This window comes from Lipotes vexillifer, unplaced genomic scaffold (genome assembly GCF_000442215.2).
Source record: "Lipotes vexillifer unplaced genomic scaffold, Lipotes_vexillifer_v1.1 scaffold534, whole genome shotgun sequence".
Taxonomy (NCBI): Eukaryota; Metazoa; Chordata; class Mammalia; order Artiodactyla; family Lipotidae; genus Lipotes; species Lipotes vexillifer.
Window position 1 is genome coordinate 1,798,421 of NW_006787833.1, and position 27,730 is coordinate 1,826,150.

The 27,730-nt window shown below is 39.4% G+C and overlaps 1 protein-coding gene across 1 annotated transcript in view; it reads left to right on the top strand.

Annotated features, from left to right (window-relative positions):
- MINDY3 (MINDY lysine 48 deubiquitinase 3) overlaps positions 1-27,730 on the top strand; it is a 95,127-nt gene that overhangs the window by 45,833 nt on the left and 21,564 nt on the right. The window contains exon 11 of the mRNA XM_007460879.1: positions 24,674-24,746. Within this exon, the coding sequence (XP_007460941.1) occupies positions 24,674-24,746 (73 nt within the window). The remainder of the gene's footprint in view (positions 1-24,673; positions 24,747-27,730) is intronic.

Below are 27,730 nucleotides of genomic sequence, written 5' to 3' on the forward strand. Positions count from 1 at the left end.
GGGCTGGGGGGCGGGAGGGGGCTGCAAAGGTAGGCAGCCCATGCGACTCTCTTCTAAGAGTAAGGACCGCCACTAGACTTTAAAAATCGGTGGGAGTAGTTTGGGGGGAGATAAGGAAGGAAGGGAACAGGACTACAAATGCACTTTGTAAAGATCACTCTGGCCAATTGTGGAAGACAGACCCTGAAGGGTATCCTAGGAGTAGGTGAACAAGACTCCGCTAGTCTTCCTGGTGAGCAAAGAGTGTAGTTTGGTCCAGGGGAATGATGATAGAGATGGATAGAAGTACAACTTGAACAACGCCAGGTTTGAACTGAGCGGGTCCACTTACACACGGATTATTTTTCCATAGTAAATCCTACACAATTCCCAGTTGGTTGGATCCCCAGGTGGTTGAATCCGTGGATGTGGAACCACGGATACAAAGGAACCATGGATACATAGGACCGATTATAAGTTAAATGTGAGTTTTCGATGGTGCTGAGGGTCAGCGCCCCCAACCCCTGCATTGTTCAAGGATCAACTGTATATAAATTTGAGAGATTTATACCTGAGTTAAGCTGACAGGACTTGGTGATAGAGTGGCTTGGATAGATGAGAGGTGAGAAGCCTCATGAGATGTGTGTTTTTAATGATTAGATCTCAGCAGCTTTGCACTTGTTGAATGTACCCACTCATGATTAAAGCAATTTATTTTTCTTTGGCCAAATGGACCAGGTCAAGATACTGCAATGAAACGGCCCAACCAAATAATCTCACAGTGAGGTTTCCAAGTCCTGCCCACACAGACAGTGCTTTTTAGTTTTTCCACATATTAGCAGACCACCAAGGATCATCAGACATTTGAGGAATGCTAACGTGAAAAACAGAAATCAGGGACTTCCCTGGCAGTCCAGTGGTTAGAACTCCACCCTCTCACTGCAGGGGGCATGGGTTCAGTCCCTGATTGGGGAACTAAGATCCTGCAAGGCAAGTGGCTTGGCCAAAAAAAAGAAAAAGAAAAACAGAAATAAGAGCAAATAAGGAAAAAGGAACCAAAAAGATTAGAGACAGTGAAGGCATCAAAGAGAAGTTATTATATCCATGAAACTATGGAGGCGATGAGGACAGAACATTTGAAGGATGAAAGAGAAACTGAAAACTTACTGAAATAATTGAAAGACAAATTGGAGAATTCTCTTTCCTCCATCATTGCTGTAGCTTCCTAACTGATGACTAGACCATGCTGTTGCCCTTCATGGGTCTGTAGTAGCTTCTCAATTAAGGACTAAAGTGAGCCCATTAAAATGTAAGTCACTTCACGTCATTGGCTCCCTTTTCACTAAGAGTAAAAGCCAAAGTCCTTAGATTGACCCCCTAGGCCCTTCCTCTGCTAATCAGATTCCCTGTTGCCCTCTAATCTCATTTGCTACTACCCTCCCCTCCTGTCTTGCTTGGCCATGGTGGCCTTTCCTCTGCCTCAAAAGTGAGGCAAGCCCTCTGCCCCTGCTCTTCCCTTTAGGATCTTACCTCAGATGTCTGTATAAAGGATTTCTTCCTACCTTCAGGTCAGCATTCAAGTGTCACCTCCTTAGTGAGGCCTTCTCTAGCCACCTTTTCTAAAAGCTCAACCCCATCCTTTCCCCCTTTTCATTAAGATTCTCTCTCCCACTCATTCTCGAAAATAGATTTTTTGTGGGGGGTGGACTGTGCCGCACCATGCAGCTTGTGGGATTTTGGTTCCCTGTCCAGGGATTGAGCCCACACCATTGGCAGTGAAAGTGCGGAGTCCCAACCACTGTACCACCAGGGAATTCCCTCAAAAATAGATTTTTAAAAAAATATTATTTATTTATTTTGGCCGCACTGGGTGTTGGTTGCGGCCTGCGGGCTTTTAGTTGCAGCATGTAGACTTCTTACTTGCAGCATGTAGACTCTTAGTTGCAGCTAAGTGGTCATTGTGGTTTGACTGATGATGTTGATCATCTTTTTATGTGCTTTTGACCATTTGTATATCTTCTTTGAAAGGAGAATTGTCTATTCAGGTCCCTTGTCTAGTTTTGAATTAGGTTGTTTGTCTTTTTATTGAAATGTAAGGTTTTAATAAATCCTGTTTACTAGGCACATACTATATATCTTACTTGTTTTATGTATTACCTGTCTCACTAGTGAGCTTTATGACAGCAGGATTTTGGTCTGTTTTGTTTCTGTTTCCTAACACCAAGAACAGTGTCAGGCACAGTGTTCATGCTCTATAGATTGCCATTAAAGAAACAAATTAGCAGAAAACACTGAAGATTTATTTCACATTGTGATATAAGCATGTTGGTACTTGATAAAGGGGGAAAAGGGGACTTAAGTGTGCCAAATTGTCTTCGATCACAAGAATTCAATAGATCCTGGTGGTCTGACACGGGCGCTACCCTGGAGGCTGCTGTGGGAGGATGGTCCCCCCTCCCAGTGCCTGGGTGCCCCTGAAGGCCCCCGCGGTCCGTGGAGCTGATCCCTGCCATGTGGTTGACAGGGTCTTCGTGGTCCGGCCGGGTGTCAGGCCAGTGGCTCTGAGGTGGGAGAGCCGAGTTCAGGACATTGGTCCACCAGTGACCTCCCAGCTCCAGGTAATATCAAACGGCAAAAGCTCTCCCAGAGATCTCCATCTCAATGCTAAGACCCAGCTCCACTCAATGACCAGCAAGCTACAGTGCTGGGCACCCTATGCCAAACAACTAGCAAGACAGGAACACAGCCCCACCCATTAGCAGAGAGGCTGCCTAAAATCATAATAAGGACACAGACACCTCAAAACACACCACTGGACACAGTCCTGCCCACCAGAAAGACAAGATCCATCCTTATCCACCAGAACATGGGCACCAGTCCCCTCCACCAGGAAGCCTACACAACGCATTGAACCAACCTTACCCGCTGTGGGCAGACACCAAAAACAATGGGAACTACGAACCTGCAAAAAGGAGACCCTAAACACAGTAAGTTAAGCAAAATGAGAAGGCAGAGAAACACGCAGCAGATGAAGGAGCAAGGTAAAAACCCAACAGGCCAAACAAATGAAGAGGAAATAGGCAGTCTACCTGAAAAAGAATTCAGAGTAATGATAGTACACATGATCCAAAATCTTGGAAATAGAATGGAGAAAATACGAGAAACGTTTAACAAGGACCTAGAAGACCTAAAGAGCAAAGAAACAATGATGAACAACACAATAAATGAAATTAAAAATTCTCTAGAAGAAATCAATAGCAGAATAACTGTGGCAGAAGAATAGATAAGTGACCTGGAAGATAAAATAGTGGAAATAATACCACAGAGAAGAATAAAGAAAAAAGAATGAAAAGAATCGAGGACAGTCTCAGAGACCTCTGGGGAAACATAAAATGCACCAACATTCAAATTATAGGGATCTCAGAAGAAGAAGAGAAAAATAAAGGGACTGAGAAAATACTTGAAAAGATTATAGTTGAAAACTTCCCTAATATGGGAAAGGAAATAGTCAATCAAGGCTAGGAAGCGCAGAGAGTCCCACACAGGATAAATCCAAGGAGAAACACGTCAAGACACACATGAATCAAACTATCAAAAATTAAATACGAAGAAAAAATATTAAAAGCAAGGGGAAAACAATAACATACAAGGGAATCCATATAAGGTTAACAGCTAATCTTTCAGCAGAAACTCTGCAAGCCAGAAGGGAGTGGCAGGACATATTTAAAGTGATGAAACGGAAGAACCTACAACCAAGATTACTGTACGCAGCAAGGATCTCATTCAGATTCGAAGGAGAAATTAAAACCTTTACAGAGAAGCAAAAGCTAAGAGAATTCAGCACCAGCAAACCAGCTTTACAACAAATGCTAAAGGAACTTCTCTAGGCAGGAAACCACAAGAGAAGGAAAAGACATACAATAACAAACCCCAAACAATTAAGAAAATGGTAATAGGAACATATATATCAATAACTACCTTAAATGTAAATCGATTAAATGCTCCAACCAAAAGACAGACCGGCTTAATGGATACAAAAATAAGACCCATATATCTGCTGTCTACAAGAGACCCACTTCAGACCTAGGGGCTCATACAGACTGAAAGTGAGGGGATGGAAAAAGATATTCCATGCAAATGGAAATCAAAAGAAAGCTGGAGTAGCAATTCTCCTATCAGACAAAATAGACTTTAAAATAAAGACTATTACAAGAGACAAAGAAGGACACTACATAATGATCAAGGGATCAATCCAAGAAGAAGATATAACAATTGTAAATATTTATGCACCCAGTATAGGAGCATCTCAATACATAAGGCAAATGCTAACAGCCATAAAAGGGGAAATTGACAGTAACACAATCATAGTAGGGGACTTTAACACTGACTGCACTTACACCAATGGACAGATCATCCAAAATGAAAATAAGGAAACACAAGCTTTAAATGATACATTAAACAAGATGGACTTAATTGATATTTATAGGACATTCCATCCAAAAACAGCAGAATACACTTTCTTCTCAAGTGCTCATGGAACATTCTCCAGGATAGATCATATTTGGGTCACAAATCAAGCCTTGGTAAATTTAAGAATATTGAAATCATATCAAGTATCTTTTCCGACCACAATGCTATGAGACTAGATATCAATTACAAGAAAAAAACTGTAAAAAAAAAAAAAATACAAACACATGGAGGCTAAACAATACGCTACTAAATAACCAAGAGATCACTGAAGAAATCAAAGAGGAAATCAGTAAATACCTAGAGACAAATGACAATGAAAACACAACCACCCAAAACCTATGGGATGCAGCAAAAGCAGTTCTAAGAGGGAAGTTTATAGCAATACAGTCCTATGTCAAGAAACAAGAAAATCTCAAATAAACAACCTAACCTTTACCTAAAGCATTAAGAGAAAGAAAAAAAAACAAAAAAAGAAACAAAATTAGCAGAAGGAAAGAAATCATAAAGATCAGATCAGAAATAAATGAAAGATAAATGAAGGAATAGCAAAGATCAATAAAACTAACAGCTGTTTCATTGAGAAGATAAAAAAAAGTTGATAAACCATTAGCCAGACTCACCAGGAAAAAAAGGAAGACTCAAATCAACAGAATTAGAAATGAAAAAGGAGTAACAACTGACAATGCAGAAATACAAAGGATCATGAAAGATTACTACAGGCAACTAATATGCCAATAAAATGGACAACCTGGAAGAAACGGACAGTTTCTTAGAAAAGCACAACCTTCTGAGACTGAACCAGGAAGAAATAGAAAATATAAACAGACCAATCACAAGCACTGAAATTGAGACTGTAATTAAAAATCTTCCAACAAACAAAAGCCGAGGACCAGAGGGCTTCACAGGCGAATTCTATCAAACATTTAGAGAAGAGCTAACACCTATCCTTCTCAAACTCTTCCAAAATATAGCAGAGTGAGGAACACTCCCAAACTCACTCTATGAGGCCACCATCACCCTGATACCAAAACCAGACAAGGATGTCACAAAGAAAACTACAGGCCAATATCAGTGATGAACATAGATGCAGAAATCTTCCACAAAATACTAGCAAACAGAATCCAACAGCACATTAATCCAAACAATCATACACCATGATCAAGTGGGGTTTATCCCAGGAATGCAAGGATTCTTCAATATACATAAATCAATCAATGTGATACGCCATATTAACAAATTGAAGGGAAAAAACCATATTGTCATCTCAATAAATGCAGAAAAAGCTGTCGACAAAATTCAGCAGCCATTTTGATTTAAAAAACTCTCCAGAAAGTAGGCATAGAGGGAACCTACCTCAACAGAATAAAGCCCATATGTGACAAACCCACAGCCAACATCGTTCTCAATGGTGAAAAACTGAAACCATTTCCTCTAAGATCAGGAACAAGACAAGGTTGCCAATCCTCACCACTATTATTTAACAAAGTTTTGGAAATTAGAAGAAAAAGAAATCCAAATCAGAAAAGAAGAAGTAAAACTGTCACTGTTTGCAGGTGACATGGTAGTAAACAAAGAGAGTCCTAAAGATACTACCAGAAAACTACTAGAGCTAATCAATGAATTTGGTACAGTAGCAGGATACAAAATTAATGCACAGAAATCTCTTGCATTCCTATACACTAATGATGAAAAATCTAAAAGAGAAATTAAGGAAGCACTCCCATTTACCACTGCAACAAAAAGAATAAAATACCTAGGAATAAACCTACCTAAGGAGACAAAAGACCTGTATGCGAAAACTGTAAGACACTGATGAAAGAAATTAAAGATGATACTAACAGATGGAGAGATATACCATGTTCTTGGATTGGAAGAATCAACATTGTGAAAATGACTATACGACCCAAAGCAATCTACAGATTCAGTCCAATCCCTATCAAACTAACAATGGCATTTTTCACAGAACTAGAACAGTAAGTTTCACAATTTGTATGGAAACACAAAAGATCCCAAATAGCCAAAGCAATCTTGAGAAAGAAAAATGGAGCTGGAGGAATCAGGCTCCCAGACTTCAGACTGTACTACAGAGCTACAGTAATCAAGACAGTATGGTACTGGCACAAAAACAGAAATATATCTCAATGGATAGAAAGCCCAGAGATAAACCCATGCACCTGTGGTCACCTTATTTTTGATAAAGGAAGCAAGAATATACAGTGGAGAAAAGACATCCTCTTCAATCAGTGGTGCTGGGAAAACTGAACAGCTACATGTAAAAGAATGAAATTAGGACACTCCCAAACACCAGACACAAAAATAAACTCAAGAGATGAAAGAGCTAAATGCAAGGCCAGACACTATAAAATATAAAACTCTTAGAGGAAAACATAGGCAGAACACTCTGACAGAAATCACAGCAAGGTCCTTTCTGACCCACCTCCTAGAGAAATGGAAATAAAAATAAAGAAATGGGACCTAATGAAACTTAAAAGCTTTTGCACAGCAAAGGAAACAATAAACAAGACCAAAAGAGAACCCTCAGAATGGGAGAAAATATGCAAATGAAGCAACTGACAGAGGATTAATCTCCAAAATTTACAAGCAGTTCATGCAGCTGAATATCAAAAAAACAAACGACCCAATCCAAAAATGGGCAGAAGACCTAAATAGACATTTCTCCAAAGAAGATGTACAGATTGCCAACAAAGACATGAAAGGATGCTCAACATCACTAATCATTAGCGAAATGCAAATCAAAACTACAATGAGGTATCACCTCACACCAGTCAGAGTGGCCATCATCAAAAAATCTACAAACAATAAATGCTGGAGAGGGTGTGGAGAAAAGGGAACCCTTTGCACTGTTGGTGGGAATGTAAAGTGATACAGCCACTGTGGAGAACAGTATGGAGGTTCCTTAAAAAACTAAAAATAGAACTACCATGTGACCCAGCAAACCCACTACTGGGCATACACCGTGAGAAAACCATAATTCAAAAAGCGTCATGTAACACAGTGTTCATTGCAGCTCTATTTACAATAGCCAGGACATGGAAGCAACCTGTGTCCATTGGCAGATGAATGGATAAAGAAGATGTGGCACATATATACAATGGACTATTACTCAGTCATAAAAAGAAACGCAGTTGAGTTGTTTGTAGAGACGTGGATGGACCTAGAGTCTGTCATACAGAGTGAAGTAAGTCAGAAAGAGAAAAACAAATACCGTATGCTAACATATATATATGGAATCTAAAAAAAAAATGGTTCTGATGAACCTAGGGGCAGGACAGGAATAAAGACACAGACATAGAGAATGGACTTGAGGACACAGGGAGGGGGAAGGGTAAGCTGGGACGAAGTGAGAGAGTGGCATGGACATATATACACTACCAAATGTAAAATAGATAGCTAGTGGGAAGCAGCCGCATAGCACAGGGAGATCAGCTCAGTGCTTTGTGACCACCTAGAGGGGTGGGATAGGGAGGGTGGGAGGGAGATGCAAGAGGGAGGGGATATGGGGATATATGTATATGTATAGCTGATTCACTTTGTTATAAAGCAGAAATTAACATACCATTTTAAAGCAATTATACTCCCATAAAGTTGTTAAAAAAATTATTCAATAGATCCCTAAGCTTATAAATCAAGAAATAACAGTTAATGCATGCACTATCCTATATGGAGACAAAAACAAGATAACTTGCTTTTATTCTTCTGCCTGATCAACTTAAATACACATAACATACACAGATTGCTTCTCCAGATTAGTGAATAAAAACAATTTTGATGAGTATTTGTAAGTAAACATTGTCACATTATATACGCTGTCATATTTAAAATTTGCCTTCATGGTTTGAGGATGGGTAAGAAAATTGTTTCTATTCAGTGAAATAACTGTTTTGGTTTTTCTTTTCGAGATGAACAGTTTATCTTTCGGAGTCTAAGTAATTTTAATTTTTTAAAAAGTTATAAGTTTGTCATTTTAAATTTCAGTGCCATCTGTTTACTTAATAAAATCACTTGATATTTGAGATGTCCAGTGGCCCAGAACTTATTTTTGTATCATTGGAACCGTCTCCTTGACCCATAGAGAATCACTGAACACATTTTGTAGGACTGGGAGAGATTTTTCACAATTCAATTTTATTTGAATGTCAATGTTGAAAATAAATTTTAATAACCTTTATGAACAGGTTGTAAAACTTCAGGTAATTTATGACCATCTTCTCTATGTAATCTTTAAATTTTTAAATTGAACTCGGCCATGTTTTGTAAGTCATCTTTTCTATCCAATGTAAACATGGTCATCTTTTTAATCTTAACATCTGTGTGAAGCAACAAACATGATATTGTACTCTGACGTATTTTAGAGAATGTGGTTGAAAAAAAATGTAGCTTGCTATCCTATGTAAATAGGAGTTTTCTACTTAATATTGAGGGGGAAAAGCACAGAATCTAACTGCAGGGACCTTTTAGGAACTGAGTTATCAAGCAGCAGGGGTTTCACAGAACCCGCCAATAGAAAGTTTCCTGGTGAAGAGAGGACAGTCCAATGACACCGTTGAGACGTTCTGCATCTCCAGATTTCTGGGAAGGACTATTTTTGACACCAGCTCTGTAGGCTGGCAAGCGTCTTCTCCTTCACTTTGCTCCTTTCTCTCCTGCACTTTCGAGAAATACCAGAGAAAAACTCTGCAAGGCGTGTTTTCCACTGTGAAGCAGACCCTCTGCCTTTAGGGGTCCCCTAGGCTTGCTCCTGGACTTGGACTAGACTCCTTGGAAAGTGGGCACCTGAAGAGCTGTCAAGGATGCAGCATGCACCCTTGGGGGCACAGGTTCACAAGAAAGGTTTGGAATGAACCTGGGATGCAGATGGAGGAGGGAGGTCCTGTGAGCCATGGCCCAGAAGGGGACCGTACTTGGGTGTTGCCGTGACGATGGATGTGCCTGCAGAGACGGGAAGAGGAGGCACCCAAAGCATGGCCAGCAGTCTCCTCCTGCCCACTGAGCCGGGCAGGTTCATAGCTCTGCTTTTGCCTTGGGCACAGCGGCAGTGCCTCTGTCCCTGGGACGTACCTGAGGGAGGGCCACTGGAAAGGCTGCTGGTTTAGATGAAACCGGGAGGCTAAGTAAGGCTCAGGCTGTCCGCTGGAGACAGTGGCTGGGGGGTCCAGCCACTGTATCCAGCCGGGCCAGTGGGAGAAATGGGAAGGAGCCTGCCCCCTCTTCACTGTGGCTAATGTTTGCTAGGCCAGTTATGGTGCACCAGTGATGCAGTGTTTTCCCTCTTCTGTTTCCCTCCCAGTGTCCCCTTTTCAGGGTTTTCTGGAGGATTTTGTTGTTGTTTTTCTTCCTCTCGCATTTGCGTTTGAGGATCGTGGTCAGTGGAGCCCGGCCATCCCCTGGAGGGACCCTGTGGTTTCTGTGCGAAGAGGCACCTGCTCCCACTTTGATGAGGGTGAAGGGCAGCGGGTTGCCGTTTGTTATATTCATGCCCCTCCACCAGCATGGGCCATGCTTTAAAGGTTCAACTCCTGTACAGAGACGGATTTGCTACGTTTGCAGTTGGGTGTCAGCATCAGGACCCATGGGTGTCTTCCCCACCCACGCGTCCCACCAGGCACCTTGACTCTTCGAACCAAAGTTCCTTAAAGGGGCACAGCCCGGCCTGGTCCGCAACCTCAGGGGTCTGGGATCCCTGTGGCACTTCCTGAAGTCCAAGTTGGCAAGAGACCATGGGGTCTGAGGTCAGCGGGAAGGGGGACTCCTCCAGCAACCCAGGTGGCAGCCGGTCCCTACCTGGGACCCTTCCGTCCCACCCAGCCTGGGGGCCGGGTTCCAAAGTGGTGAGCGAACTCGTGGACTGGCACAGGGCTGGACGTTCCCAGCCCCGCCGGGCAGTGCGTCCAGGGCCATTCAGATGCCAAGCATCAGGAAATCATTTTGTGCAACCACCTGAAGCAGAGATATTTTCTAAAAAGCATAAATTATTCTCAGTTGTTCTGTGATGATCCCACCTTTTTCTTTCCCCCGTGACTTCGCATCAGTGATTCTTTCACATCAGGTAAATCTTGAGAAAGCCTTGGTGCTCCTCCCTCCCGGGCTCCACTCAGCACCCATGCGTGTGCACCCCCAGCCTTTCTCAGTAGTTAAGACGTTCTAGGCAATGCCATAGGCACAGCTGACTGTGTGTGTCTCTCTGAGTGCAAGAAACTCAAGTCATCTTTAAAAAATACAAAAGAAAAATTTACAAGAAAAGAAACACAAAAAACTCTTTTTAGGCCAGAGTTTTCTACAGGTACTAATGAATATTTTTCTTAATCCTTGTAAGTTTTATGTGTTTAATATTTCTTAGTACCAGAAGCTTAGTACTTTTGTAGCAACACAATATTCTTATAAACAGCCAGTGCTTTGGCTCAAGTCTCCACAAGGGGCTTATGCAGGGTTTTCTTGGGACCTGTGTACAATGTACTGTATTTTAAAAAACAAGTTACCTAGTGTCACCCTTGCTGTGTTAATTAACAAAAGACGTTGTTTCTGGTCTCCTGTGTCATTGGTGTGGACCCAGCAGTTCTCCAAGGAGTCACGTCGCACGGGGGTTGAGTTGACGGTTCTTGTGATATGTAAACCCCCAAGACCAAACTTGAGGGTTTATTTAGGCTTTTTTTCTGTTTGTCCTTTGGATTTTTGGTTTCATTTCGTTTTGGTACCGTTTGCCATTTACACCCAAATCAGTTTTGTGGTGTTTAAAACTTTTACTGATGTCAAATGGAGGAAAGGAACAGGAAAAAAAAAAAAAAAGATTTTTACAAAGTAATAAAATTTAAAACTGAGCTGTTTAAATGTTGCTGTTTTTACCTGTCTGTTCTTGTCCAAAAGTGGGACATTCCCAGGGAGAAGAGGAAAGTTCCACTTGGTTCCTTAAATCGCCAAAAGCCCCTGCCGGAAATTCAGCACCCCCCCACACCCCGAATTCTTGCAACATTATTTCCCGGTTGGTTGATGCCAAGGCAAAAAGACATCGTTTTAATGGTTAGGGAGGATCAGTTGCTTAAATGATTTCATCTCAGTGTTGTATTTATGGTTTGACAATAAAATGACCTTGTTGGGGGGGAAGGATGTGGGTGAGATGAATTGTAGTACAGTGTACGTACATAGACCTCTTCAAAGAAGGAGACAATTTCTATTAAGTAAGGTAGAGAATGCTCCAAGAAGGCCTTCTGAACGATGGCAGAGTAAAACCTTTGGATCTGTACCTTGGGAGGGAGCGAGCCCTGTGTGCATGGGCAGGGTGTTCAGATATACCATGGTACTCTTCATGAGTTAGTTGAAAACTTGCAGATCTCCTGCACAGGTAAAAGAAATGATTTTGAACAGTAGATGCTTAAGGAATTTAGAACTTTATTGTTAAAACAAGGTGGTGTAACATTTGTTTTATAATATATTAAATCTTTTCTTCTTTTAGAAGCCAGGCCTTTTCGTACTGAGACATGTTAATATACTTTAAATGCCCAAGTATTACCTGATAGAACATTTGGACATTTGTCCTGTTATGTTTTTCATCTCTCTAATCATCATTTTTCCCTTTGCCTCATTGACTTCCTTTTTTATATTTGGGGCCTAAGATTAAATTACTTGGGCCACTTTCATATTTTCCCCTTGAATTGGAACTAATTATGGAATTAATTTTCAATGCAAATTCAAGACGAGGGCTTTAAATTTGAAAATATGATACTTTAATATTATTAGAATTATATATATAAAATGTTAGACAAATAAATTTGTCGTTTTTGGTTTTGTGCGTTTGAATCTCTGGGATGACAGCTGCTGGTACAACATAAAAATAGTTGGAACCTACCTGTAACATCTAATTTCATCTTCAGAAGATCAGTGACTAATTTCCTTGGTAATCCATTTCAGACTTTCTTTTGAAGTTGGGAAGATGAGTTTTACATTCCTTTTTTGTTCTCTTTTATGGTTATAAAAGGACTCTTTGTATGTGTATACAGAGTGTCACCTTTGACCTTTCCTATGATAAAGCAGTTTTCCCTTTAGGTAAGAACACATGAAAGCACACTTCTGTTTAAAGGCACAGTATATAGAGAAACTGAATTTAATGCAAAGGAGAAACAAAACATTTAACTGTTCCTGCATGAGCAGACTGTTCTTACAGTGGTATCTGTTCCTGGGAATCTAGATAGAATTCTTTCTACAGAGCAAGCTCCTTTGTGTATCACTCTTCAGTGTAACATTAACAAGACTACTGCAGTTACATGATAGAGCCCTTTTTGAGGGTGTTCAAAAGTTGGACAGTTCTACTTTACCATGGATACATTCCTCTACATGTATCCACACAGTTTTAAGGAAATGAAGTAAAATGATGCTGTATAGATCTTCTTATAAAGAAAATTCACTTCTATGTATCTTTAATTAGTGGGTCAAAGTCTTGGGAGTTGGATATAATTAGATTCACAGTTGGGCATTTTGTAAAATAATAGGGTTTTCCTATGTATTAATGTGGTTTAGTCATCCCATCCGTTTATTCTAAGTATATTTTAGAGTTTGTGCATTTGTTTAAATTTCATGCCTTATCTGCTACAGAAAGGAAATGGATTTAAGAGCTAAAGTATTAATTTTTATAGTTTAAATCATAACGTGTCATGTTTCTGTATTGGTTTTTATGAATTTTTTTTCTCTTAGTTAATCATGTCAGTGATGTCACCCAGCTTACTGAAATCAGTTCCTCTTTCCATTTGAATTTGTTTCTTACAACTTTTTGTTACATTAGAACCCAAATAATTGTCCAAGCAAGAAAAAGTATCGCTAATATAAAGGCCTAAAGGCATTCTGAGTGAAGTCCATGAGTTTTCATTATAATCAGCATTGATGAGTCCACATCTCTACCTGTCTGTCTAGAATTGATGAAAATAATTGTAGCAAATGGAGTGGGTAGTAGAAAAGGCCTTATAGCATATATTTAATGTATGATAGGAAGTATTAACAAGTTTATGATTTTGTTTATTTTCCTGTGCTTTTGTTTATGTTTTCATCTGCCCAGATTGTGATCAAAATCCTGCTCAGCATTCATGGTCGAGCCTTGCTTGACCTCTTTCGTGATGTGATTGCTGATTCTCTTACTCCCTTATGCTCCTGTAATTTCTTTAAACTTTCTACTTTCTTGTGATCAGGGGTACTACCTGATTTATCTGCTTTCCCCCAGTACCTAGTAGAGCAAACACTGGGCATGGTGCTAAGTACTGTTGAAATGCAAGGATTCATAATAACATTATAGGGACTTCCCTGGCAGTCCAGTGGTTAAGACTCCACGCTTCCACTGCAGGGGGTGCGGGTTCAGTCCCTGGTTGGGGAACTAAGATCCCAAATGCCACGCCGTGAGGCCAAAAATAATAATAATAATACATTATAATAGTTTACTAGGTAATTCTACTGAGTGTTTGCTCCGTATCAGGCACTGCGATAAGCATCTTACATGCATTTGTCATTCAATCCTCAATGCAGCCCTGTAAAATGCGTTCCGTTTTCATCTACATTTTATACTCTGGGGCCAGAGAAAACTAACACCTACTGGCTAAAGCAAGGATTCTGTCTCCTGAGCTTTTAGCTACTTCTGTCCCTTAGGAAAACAAGCAAATTATTATTGTAGTGTGAAAGAGAGACTGAAAGAGGGGAGCGGGGTGCAGAGGGATGACATTTGAATTAAAGGACATGATGTACATTAGACTTAGGTGAAATGAAGAATGTATTCTAGTCTTGGGAAAAGCGTAAGCAAAAAGGCAAGAGATGTGGGATGGGAAACTTCGGGCTATATTTGGAGAATAGTAATTGGTTCAGTATGGCTGAACCATACTCGTGCTAGGAGATTAAGATGGAAGCAAAAATTGGGATCAGGTACAGTACCAGCTGAAATAATCATTTCTCCCCAGACCATCTATACTATGCTTTTGTTTGTTTGGTTTGGTTTGGTTTTGGTTTTGGTTTTTGCGGTACGCGGGCCTCTCACTGTTGTGGCTTCTCCCGTTGCGGAGCGCAGGCTCAGTGGCCATGGCTCGCAGGCTCAGCCGCTCCGCAGCGTGTGGGATCTTCCCGGACTGGGGCACGAACCCGTGTCCCCTGCATCGGCAGGCTGACTCTCAATCACTGCACCACCAGGGAAGCCCCCATCTATACTATGTTTGCATGCTTATCTTGGTATGAAAGGCTAAACATGAACATTCAAGTCATGAATGTAAAGCCTGTTCATGGAAGTAGAACAGTTACTTAATGAACAGTAAGAACTTCTCTGTGAAGCTTGATAAAACTTAAGAGTATTAAAAATTGAGTATTTTCACTATTTTTCACAGTCAAACCCTGTTTAAAATAATAGAAAAGGAGGTAGGATTTGGGGGAATGTAGGGTCAGGGAGGTCCCTCACTTTGCATTTATACTAATCCAAGCCTACCAAGCTTAAATGACCAGTGTTGTGTGGACTACTATGTCAGTCATCTTTCTAGGCATCCATTTTCATAGGAAACACAGGAAGTGTGTGTATGTGGAGATTCTCTGTATGCAGCTTGTATTGTTAAAATCAGTGTCAGTGGGTAGCATGGAGGAATAGAAGAGGAAAAAATAGGTCAAGTTTGAATGGGACGAGCAGATATTATACATGTGACATAAGCGAGCTGAAACCCCAGCCAGAATATTAGGGTTTAATTCTTTTTGCCAGCTTCCTGAAGTCACAAACAATCCTAAAATTTGAGTGATTTACGCAGTAGTAGTCGAGAAGCGGGGAGGCGAGGCAATGAGAGCAGTCCACCCCAGGTAGGAGGGATGTTTGACCACTGAAATTATCTAGAACTGCCTGCATGTGATGATGATAAAGAGGAATTTGACAAAGTGAGTTTTATTATGTTTAAACTGCAAACAGTGCACCCTCATTTTGCCTGTGCTGGGGCACACTGCCACCATAGCCCTCTCCCCCCACACACACACCAAAGCTTCTTTCTCTTAATTTGTATGCTGGCTGCACGTGCCCTCCAGGTGCCTCTCCCCTGCTGTGATCTGGACCGAGGAGTAGCCTCTGTCAGGAAGGGGCAGTTCTCCTGGCAGAGAGAGAAGAGGAAGACGCCTGGCCCAGCCACTGATGACACTTAAAGCTTCTTCCAGGAGGTGGCAGAATGTCACTTTGCTTGTATTTCTCTGGCCAAAACAGGGACCTGGCTAATCCCTGATGTCTGTCAGTGTGGCTAGGAAGTAGACACCCACAAAGAGGTCCTGTGGGTCCCATAGCAAAAAGCAGTGATTGTACTCTTACAGGGAAGCGCAGGGAATTGAGAACAGCAGTGCCAGATCTACCGCCGTGGGTAACTGTGGGTCCAGGTGATTTAACAGAGTTTAATTTAAAGGATATAAAGAGTCTTTGCCTAGAAATGAGGAGGAATTTTTGACTGTCAGATTGATTTTTGCCCAGGTGATTATATAGTATTAATTTCTACCATTTAAAAAAGTCAGATAATCATTTTTCTTGAATTTTGTAGGTGTCCATGTGCCTAGAGAGTAATGGCTATGTCAGCTGTTTCTTTAATGACGTACAGTAGTTAAATGGCAAAGAGCTTCTCTTGTCCGGTTCTTCATAGTAAACGAGAGGACACGGAAAGTGATTCTAGATGCATGAGAGAGTGGACAGCTTGGGCCTGAGGGATGAGTTCTCTGGCAGGAACCCCCGGAGAAAGGCTAGATAGAGGGGTTGCTACTGTGAGTTGTGCAGTCGTGGCAATAGGGAGAAAAAGAAGTCCAGTGGTTAATATTAATAATTGTAATGATCATGGCAGATCATATCTGTCGGAGACTTTCCTTCTACTACCTTATTTCACTTACACATTTAGAGTGTATGTTCCTGTGTAGAAAGAATCCCAAAGGGCTTTGCTTTATGTTTCCTACCCTGACTTCTCTGCTGACACAACACAAGTCAGCACACAGCAGTGGGCTGTTTTGGAGTAGCTGGGCCTTTTGCACATTGTTTGGGAAATCATGGAAGAGTAAGAAAAAAGATCACTGTCCTACCTACCTTCAATTAATGGCATTAACTGAATTCTAACACTGGCACTGAAGAACATTATATACTTGAGAGCATTTGACAACTGATTTACAATATGTTTCACAGTGGTTCCCAAATTATTTTCCTAGGTAGTTAGTGAAGAGTCAATATGGAACATACAATAAAGTGATTTTTTTTTTTTTTCTTGCGGTACACGGGCCTCTCACTTTTGTGGCCTCTCCCGTTGCGGAGCACAGGCTCCGGACGCGCAGGCTCAGTGGCCATGGCTCACGGGCCCAGCCGCTCCGCGGCATGTGGGATCTTCCCAGACTGGGGCACGAACCCGCGTCCCCTGCATCGGCAGGCGGACTCTCAGCCACTGCGCCACCAGGGAAGCCCAATAAAGTGATTTTTAAAGCAAAATTTTACTTAAAGCCTAAAGGGAAATTATATGCCAGTTAACTTTATTATTATTATTATTTATTTATTTTTTTTTTTCTTGCGTTATGCGGGCCTCTCACTGTTGTGGCCTCTCCCATTTGCGGAGCACAGGCTCCGGACACGCAGGCTCAGTGGCCATGGCTCACGGGCCCAGCCGCTCCGCGGCATGTGGGATCTTCCCGAAACGGGGCACGAACCCGCGTCTCCTGCATCGGCAGGCGGACTCTCAAGCACTGCGCCACCAGGGAAGCCCTAACTTTATTATTTTTTATGGAAGGACTCTTAATAGCACTCTAAAATGTTGTCTGCAAGCTAGAATGTCATTTATGTGTGCATGATCATTCCTGAAGATAAAGTTCTCAGAGGTTCCTTGATTACTCATGACAGCAGATTGCTCTTGATAGTGATGAAAGGTATAATAAGCTTTAAAGACCTTTCCAGTAATGAGCTACATACTTACACCTAGGTAACGAACTGAACACGGGCCTTCCTTATATTTCTGTAGGTGTTTAGAAGGGTAGCTAATGTTACAACATTTTAAAAGGTTTATGGTGAACAGACAGTGCTACATGAAAAAGATATTTGTTTCATGACTGTAGGATATTAGATAGTCCCGTTACACCTTGGTGGTTTTTTTGTTTGTTGGTTTGGGTGGGGGGGTTTCCCCTTCTTCTATAGCCCTTTGCCAGTTAAGGGAAGTTGGGTGAGGCTAGATCATTTTAAACGCCATATTGTTTAGCAATCCCTGTTGACCAGTAAATTGGCTGAGAAGGGGTTGTTTGCCCTAACAGTCAAAGCATCTGATTATATTTGACTAATGTAGAAAACTACTTTTAAAGTAAAAATAATGTTGATGATAAATCAGAGTTTAAAAGCACAGTGAATTAAAATATTATTTAAATATTAGACTCATGTTTAGAATCTCTTGCTAGTGGGAGTACCTTAAAGAGTTTCAGGTGCAGTACACAGTGCAATCTTCTCCTAAGTGCTACAACTGGGGATGAAAAAAAAGAAAATGCTTACAAGTATCCTTGCTGACTTAGATAATTTGGAATTACATCATTGGAATCTCTACTTATTTATAACTCAACAGTTTTTTGAGGGTGGGGGATTAATGTATGTTTGAATGTTATTTGAGAAGGTAATTTTAAGATAATATTAATAATGTTTGTGGAAACATAGGAACATATTTTTCTGTCTTCCATTAGATTGTGACATTAAATGTATAGACTAGGTCTTTATCTCATCTAATAGGCTTGGCAGTATCAAAACATTATGGCCGTGTGGATAGTTATATGGGAAAAATATATTAAATATGTAATCTAAAAGCTATTGCCATATTAAGTCTCGGGAATAGAAAATCTGAGGGTAGAATCCTCTTCTTTGTATCATTCTTCACACCTACACAGTCTTTACGTAAGAGTTCTATTTTACTTTATCCTTTCTAATTAAATCATTTCCTTTATGTGCAATGAGAAAAATTTGGCAGTTATATCTCACACAAGTTGTATATCTTAAGGTTGTAAAGGACTCTTTCTCAATTAATGGAATTCTATACTTGCTGTTCAAACTTGCTATGGAAATATGAAATATATATAATATTAATATATTACCAAAATTACTACATGGATCATTCTGCTCCAGGTCTTAAACCGGAAGCCTTGTTCAGAAGTGTTTAAGTTAAATAAATTGTTAAAAGCGAGTGTTGGAATTTGTTATTTTAAATCGAATTAGAAAGGTAAAAGGAGTTCAGGATGAAGCACTTTAATGGGAATAGAAGGTGGTTTTGTAACTTGTCCTGATTTCATCTATAAACGTTTAAACATTATATAAATTTAAACAAGCTTTAACTAAGAGATCTGTTTCTACAATAATCTAAAAAGCATTGTAAACATTCAAAATAAGCAAGCAATAATCAATTTGGAAGACTGTACTGGTTTTGATTTGTGGATGAAAACTTTTGGAATGTTTTCATTAGAATTTACTGTAATCTTTTTTGTTTGTTTTTTGGTTTTGTTTTGGCCTTTTTTCCCACCCCTCTTGTGTAAACACACCTTAAAATAAGTGATATGATTAAGAATGGTTAATTCCTAAGGAGTTTAGCACATTAGCTATTAGTATATCACTGAGACCAAAGGAGCAAGCAAGATTTTTTTTTCTTAATCGTTCAAGACACAATTTGCTTTATTAGTCATGACAGTTAGAGTTGATGGTTCTATTATGTGGAACCTGACCACTACCACTGGGTTGTATTTTGAGAGGAAAAAAGGAATTTCTGTTTTGGTAGTTTACATCTGGAGGTTTTTTGTTTCCTCACAGCACTTGGAGATACTTGTTTCACACTTTTAAGCTTCAAGCAAGAAATTCTCTAAATTCCTTTTTGGAAATACTCTATTCTGACGTCTTTGAAGTAATCCGCGTTCACCTGTTTCCGTGTCTTACCTGGCAGGCTCTCCAGCCTTGACCTCCTCTAGGGCCCATGGCCTCTTTCTTCTGGCGCATGAGAAGCCTACGATGGGCAACCCTGGGTGATCGTAGTGTGCCGAGCATTAAGACAGCCACGTGCATCACCTGCAAACCCTGCACGTTTGGAGTCACTTCGTTCTCCCATCACCGCTGATTTCCCTGCCTAACTACTCCTTGCCTCTCACAGTTCTCAGTCCTCTTCAGCTCTGTCTGTTCCCCTTGTGCTACACTAATTCACATCTTTCTGCCTCTCATGATTCTGTTCCTGCCAGCTAGAACTTCCTACCCTCTTTTCTCTCTCAGATGAGACCCAAAATATCATCTTGGTAAAACCTAGTAAGGTGATTAAGATATCATTATATCTGCAGATGAGTCAAAAGAAGGCATGTTTACTAAGTGTTAGAGCATTTGGGGAAAAAATATATTCTCTAAATCATGGGTCAGCAAACTATGGCCCACAGGCCAAATCAAGCCCTACCACCTATTTTGTAATTTATTGGAACGCAGCCATGTGCATTTGTTTATATATCGTACCATCTTGCTGCCTATGCATTGTATTATCATGCTACCTTATGGCCTGCAAAGCCAAAAATATTTACTTTTTGGCCCATTACAGAAAACATGTGGCAGCCCTTACTCTAAATGAACACTTGTTAAACCAGAGTATGCCAGGAGTTTTCCCTAGGCTTCAACTGATCTTTCTATATCAGGCCAGGCCTATTCAAACAACAGCTAAGAACACATTTTCTGAAGCCTAATTTTTTTATATGTTCATAACCAGAGGCAGATGATAAGCAGTGAACATTTTGTTAAGTTTAATTTTTTTCTACATAAGCATAGTAGTATTTTTTTTTTTTTTTTAAATAATACACAATGTATTTATTTATTTATTTTATGGCTGTGTTGGGTCTTCATTTCTGTGCATGGGCTTTCTCTAGTTGTGGCAAGTGGGGGTCACTCTTCATCGCGGTGCGCAGGCCTCTCACTATCGCGGCCTCTGTTGTTGCGGAGCACAGGCTCCAGACGCGCAGGCTCAGTAATTGTGGCTCACGGGCCCAGTTGCTCCATGGCATGTGGGATTTTCCCAGACCAGGGCTCGAACCTGTGTTGTCTGCATTGGCAGGCAGATTCTCAACCACTGCGCCACCAGGGAAGCCCAACATAGTAGTATTTTTTATTTGTAGCACTTGGAACTTAGAGATGAGGCATCAGGTAGTTCACATTAAATTTTTTTTTTTTTTTTTTTTTTTTTTGCACTCCTGCATTTTCTGAAATCTTTAATGCCGGAGAACTTGATGCAGACCTTTTTCTCTGGCTGAAAATGGAATCTTCCTTGCTCCCCCAACTTTATAAATGGTAGTAATTTCCCAAAACTTCACTTTGTAGGAAGGTTAAAATGATGCTTCATTTATATTCTCTGCCACCTCTTCCCCCAAAAGAGTGTTTGTTTTATTTTGACCAAGAAAAACAATATTGCCTTTCCTACTATTTAGATCATACTTTTAATTAATATTTAGAAATTTTGAAGTAGTGTTTTAAAACTCATTTCAAACTTTGTCTCATCACTTACTAGTAATAAAGGTTGAAATGCAACAGATTGTGCATAGGAAGAATGACTATATCTCCATCTTGTGTCTCCAAATGTTCCCCCTTGTGTAAAATCTCATCTACAGCTGTATACCTTCCTCTCCATGAGAATTTCAGTGACAGTACTCATCCACAGATTCCAGCAGCCATTCTAAAGGGAAGAATTGAAAAAAGAAAGGAGAGTTGGAAATAGTTCAGGGGGCTAAAGCTTATTCTGGAATACGTGTAGAAATGTTTGCAATTAAGGTTTGGGAGTGGTAAAAGAAGCTAAGGAGTAATAATAATGACAGCCCTGTGCTAGTAATTGCTTCCTAAATCTGAGAGCTGACGCTGCAATCCTAGCCTTGATATAAAGGTAATTATAGAGCTAAGACTGTCCTGGTGATGTACTGGACACAGAAAAGCACTTTAAGAAATATTGTTAAAAATAGGTTAAAGAACAAAGTTAACCTAAGAATCTGGCAGTATTCTACCAGAATTTTAAATGCCTTCTTTCTTTGGCCCAGCAATCCTACTCTGGAACTCTGTCCTGCAGATACAACTGTTCATTTATGAAATTACATGTTCAAGTTTATTTGGTGCAGCATTTGTTATAGCAAAAGATTAGACACAATCCAAGTGTCCAGCAATAAAGGACTGGATCATAAAATCAGAAAGGCACTGAAGGTTGAACCAGATGAAAGCATGTCCTTTGACATGTGTATTATCTACAAAATAACATTGAAAATGCACGAAAAGGAGACCGTAAAAGTTGCTAACACAGGACGGTAAAAGGGAAATAATTGTACATTACCAAATTTTACTATGTTATAAAATAACAGATTTTAAAAAGTATTTTATCATTTATTTTAACACATTAAAACTGTGTAGGAGCTTGTGTGTATTCCGTTGTTTTGATTCCCATACCCATTTGATTTCTACTCCTATATGAACCAAACATACTATTGAGGAGGTGTTCAGGCATGGCCCAGTAAGAACTACTCTAGGGGCTTCCCTGGTGGCACAGTGGTTAAGAATCCGCCTGCCAATGCAGGTGACTCGGGTTCAAGCCCTGGTCCGGGAAGATCCCACATGCTGCAGAGCAACTAAGCCCATGCACCACAACTACTGAGCCTGCGCTCTGGAGCCCACGAGCCACAACTACCGAGCCCAAGTACCACAGCTACCAAGCCCGCATGCCACAACTACTGAAGCCCACGCACCTAGAGCCCGTGCTCTGCAACAAGAGAAGCCCGCACACCACAGGGAAGAGTAGCCCCCCCACTCACCACAACTAGAGAAAGCCCGCATGCAGCAGCGAAGACCAAACGTATCCAAAAGTAAATTAATTAATTAAGTTTTTAAAAATAACTAATTGACTCTTAGTTTATTCATCTTTGAGGTAAGGGCGGGATGATTAGGACAAAAGTTAATTAGTGCATTTCTTACAAAAATGTGTTTCCACAGAGAAACAGCAATTTAAATTCTTTTTGACTTTTATACCCCACAACTTTTTTTTTTTTTTTTTAATTGAAGTATAGTTGATTTACAATGTTGAGTTAGTTTCTGGTGTACAGCACAGTGATTCAGTTATACAAATATATGTACTCTTTTTCATATTCTTTTCCATTATGGTTTATTACAGGATATTGAATATAGTTCTCCATGCTGTACAGAAGACCATGTTGTTTATCTATTTTATATATAGTTGTTTGTATCGGCTAATCCGAAACTCCCTCCCACACCCCCTTTCCCCTTTGGTAACCATAAGTTTGTTTTCTGTGTCTGTGAGTCTGTTTCTGTTTTGTAAATAAGTTCATTTGTATCATATTTTAGATTGCACATATAAGCGATACCATACAGTATTTGGCTTTCTCTTTCTCACTTAATTTAGTATGATAATCTCTAGGTGCATCCATGTTACTGCAAATGGCATTATTTCATTCATTTTTATGGCTAAGTAGTATTCCATTGTGTGTGTGTATACACCACATCTTTTTATCCATTCATCTGTGAATGGGCATTTAGGTTTCTTCCATGTCTTGGCTATTGTAAACAATGGGTGCATGTATCCTTTCAAACCATGGGTTTCCCCAGATATACGCCCAGGAGTGGGATTGCTGGGTCGTATGGTAGTTCTATTTTTAGTTTTTTAAGGAACCTCCACACTGTTTTCCATAGTGGCTGCACCAATTTACATTCCCACCAACAGTGCAGAAGGGTTCCCTTTTCTCCACACCCTCTCCAGCATTTATTATTTGTACGTATTTTAATGACGTGGCCATTCTGACTTGTGTGAGGTTGTACCTCATTGTAGTTCTGAATCCATTTCTCAGATAATTAGTGATGAGCATGTTTCCATGTGCCTATTGGCCATCTGTGTACCTTCTTTGGAGAAATGTCTATTGAGGTCTTCTGCCTTTTTTTTTTTTTGTTGTTGTTGTTGTTGTTGTACACGGGCCTCTCACAGGCTGCGGACGCACAGGCTCAGCGGCCATGGCTCATGGGCCTAGCCACTCCGCAGCATGTGGGATCTTCCCGGACTGGGGCACGAACCCATGTCCCCTGCATCGGCAGGTGGACTCTCAACCACTGCGCCACCAGGGAAGCCCCTTCTGCCCATTTTTTGAGTGGGTTGTTTGTTTTTTTTGTTATTGAGTTGTATGAGCTGTTTGTATATTTTGGAAATTGAGCTCTTGTCAGTTGCATCATTTGCAAATATTTTCTCCCATTCTGTAGGTTGTCTTTTTTTCTTTATGGTTTCCTTTGCTGTGCAAAAGCTTATAAGTTTGATTAGGTCCCATTTGTTTATTTTTGCTTTTATTTCTATTGCCTTGGGAGACTGACCTAAGAAAACATTGCTGTGGTTTATGTCAATGTTTTGCTTGTGTTCTCTTCTAGGAGTTTTGTAGTGTCATGTCTTATATTAAAGTCTTTAAGCCATTTTGAGTTTATTTTTGTGTATGGTGTTCAGGGAGTGTTCTAAGTTCATTAATTTATATGCGGGAAGGCTTTTAGCTTTTCACCATTGAGTATTATGTTGGCTGTGGATTTGTCATAAATAGCTTTTATCATGTTGAGATATGTTCCCTTTATACCCACTTCTTAAAAAGGATTCAAGATGGTATAAAGGGATGCTTGGAAACTTGTTCTCTGATGAGGTGTGTCTGAGTGAACACAATTACAGGCAGATGCTTGGACCAGATTTATGAATAGAGGAAAACAATTAGAACCTAGATTCTAGTTTCATGTCAGTCAAGTGTAGAGTTTCATAATGGTTGATATATGTGGAGTAAAGGTTTGTGAAGAGTCCAAGATAACAGTGAATTCTGTGCTTATTTTTGGTAAACTGTAATATTGCTTACTTTGTAAAGAAACTAGTCATGATAGAGAGTTAGTTTTATGGGAAAAAGAAATCCGCCTTTTCGATATTTCCTTTAATAAAAGTTAAAATTCTGAACATGTAGAACTTGATTATTGATCTGTGCCTAGGTATTGATGTAACATACTTCCTAAAGTAGTACATTTCAAATGCATTCCTATGTAATTGTTTGCTGTCATATCTCTGGATTTAATTTTTAAATATTTGAAAACTAGAGTATGCTTCCAGTTAGATTTTTTACTTGGACAATAATATAAAGCAAAACTATCAGTCATTATTTTCAATGCCATTATATTGTAGCTTGTTGATAGCATGCTTTTTTATGTTTTCAGGATATGGCTTTAGTTGCCCCTGAGGCTCCTTCAGAACAAGCCAGAAGAGTTTTTCAAACTTACGATCCAGAAGGTAAAGATTTTATTTTTTGTTAACATTGCCTCTGTGTTTTATATTTTCATATGTTTGAAATATATTGATACTTTCCTGAGTTTTATTTTTAAAGAGTTATGGGATTATTGAAAGAAATGTAGCTTGCATTTCTTGAAATTTTTAAATAGGAAATGGTGAAAATGGGAAGCAAAAAAAAATACGAAACTTCAGTGATCATCATATTCTCACATGGTATAAGGGTTTTGTGTTTCTTGTGGTACTAAAGTTAGGATTACTTGAATCTTGACCTCTGATGGTGTTAAACAGGGAAACATACCACCTCTTGAATAACTTTTCAAAGAGCTTAAGTCATTTATTTATTTATTCAAATGAATAAATATTTCAGAATTTTTTTTTAATAATTGAGATATAATTGACATATAACATTCTGTAAGTTTAAGGTATACAGCATGTTGCTTTGATATATTTATATATTGCAAAATGATTACTATTTTAGCATTAGGTATAACACCTCTATCACATCACATAATTACTTCTTTTTTGTGGTGAAAACAGTTAAGATCTGGTCTGTTAACAATTTTGAAGTTTATAATACAGTATTGTTGACTATAATCACCATTGCTGTTCATTAGTTCTCCAGAACTTATTTATCTACTAGTTGCAAGTTTCTACCTTTAAACAACATCTCCCCAATTAACCTACCTCAAGCCCCTGGTAACCACCACTCTACTCTGTTTTTACAAATTCAGCTTTTCTAGATTCCACATATAAGTGCCATCATACAGTATTTGTCTTTCTACGTCTGATTTACTTCACTTAGCATAACGTCCTCAAGGTTTATCCATGTTATCAAGAAAGGTAGGATTTCCCTCTTTGTCATGGCTAAATAGTATCCCATTGTGTGTGTGTACACACGCATAAACACTGTAATCTTTATCCATTGACAAACACTTAAGCTGTTCCATAGCTTGGCTGTTGTGAATAATATTGCAGTGATTGTGGTTGTGCAGATATCTCTTTGAACTACTGATTTCACTACCTTCAGATATATACCCAGGAGTGGAATTGCTGAATCATATGGTAGTTCTGTTTTTAATTGTTTGAAGAATCTCTGTACTGTTTCCTTTAATAGAGATACCATTTTATATTTTCACCAACAGTACATAAGGTTTCCCCTTTCTCCACAAATTCACCAACATTTAATCTCGTCTTTTTTTTTTTTTTGGCCATGCCATGTGGCATGTGGATCTTCCCTGACCAGGGATCAAACCCATGCCCCCTGCATTGGGAGCGTGTAGTCCTAACCGCTGGACCACCAGGGAAATCCAGTCTCTTCTCTTTTTGATTAAGGTCATCCTAACAGGTGTGAGGTGATACCTCATTATGATTTTGATTTGCATTTTCCTGATGATTAGTGATATTGAACATTTTTTCATATACCTATTGGCCTATTGGTATGTCTTCTTTAGAAAAATGTCTATTCGGGTCCATTGCTAACTTTTTAATTGAATTATTTGTATTTTTGCTCTTGAGGTCTTTATATTATTTTGCTTTATATATTTTGTGTATTAACCTATTATCAGATATACGGCTTGCAAATATTTTCTTCCACTCTGTAGGTTGCAATTTTATTATTTGCTGTGCAGAAGCTCTTGTAGTTTAATGCAGTCCCACTTGTTTATTTTAGTTTTGCTGCCTGTTCTTTTGCTGTCTTATCCAAGAAATCACTGCCAAGACCAATGGCAAGGACCTTTTTCCCTACATTTTCTTTTAGTAGCTTTACAGTTTGAAGTCTTACACTTAGGTCTTTGATCCATTTCAAATTGTTTTTTGTGAATACTGTAAGATAGGGGTCCAGTTTCATTCTTTTGCATGTGGATATCCATTTTTCCCAACACCATGTATTGAAGAGACTATCCTTTCCCAATTGTATGTTTGTGGCACTCTGATCAAAAATTAGCTGACCATATATTCATGAATTTATGTCAGGGCTTACTATTCTGTTACACTGGGCTATGTGCTTGTTTTTAGCATATTCTTTTGATTATTAGAGCTTTGCAGTATAGCTTGAAATCAGGTAACATGATGCCTCTGGCTTTGTTCTTCTTTCTCAAGATGGCTTTGACAGTGCAGTATCTTTTGCGGTTCCAAATAAATTTTAGAATAGTTTTTTCTGTTTCTGTGAAAAAATGTCACTGGAATATTGGTAAGGATTGCATTGACTGTGTAGATCACTTTGGGTAGTATGGACATTTTAACACTATTAATATAATCCATGAGCACAGTGTATCCTTCCATTTATTTGTGTTTTCTTCAATCTCTTTCATCGGTGTCTTACAGTTTTCAGTGTCTTATACCTCTTTGGTTAAACGTGTGCCTGAGCGTTTCATTGTTTTTGATGCTATTGTAAATGCAATTGCTTTTTAAATTTCACTTTCATATAGTTCTTGTTGGTGTATAGAAATGCAACTGATAACAGTATGTTGATTTTGTATCTTGCAAATTTACTGAAAGCATTTTTCTAACAGTTTTTTAGTGGAGTCTTTAGGGTTTATATATAAGACCAAGTTATCCACAAACAGAGATCATTTTACTTTTACCTTTCCAATATGAATGCCTTTTATTTCTTTTTTGTGCCAAATTGCTTTGGCTAGGACTTCCAATAATATGCTGAATAGAAATGGCAAAAGTGGGCAATCCTGTCTTTTTCCTGTCATAGGAAAGGATTTTAACTTTTCACCATTGAGTATGATATTAGCTGTAGGTTTGTTGTTTATGGCCTTTATTACACTGAGGAACATTCCTTCTGTACCATATTTTTTAGTGTTTTTATTATGAAAGGATTTTGTATTATATCAAGTGCCTTTTCTGCATACTGACATGATCATACAATTTTTTTCTTTTATAAATGTGGTATATCAGATCTGTTGATTTGCATATGTTGAACCATCCTTGCATCCCTTGAATAAATCCCACTTGATCATAGAGTATGGCCCTTTAAT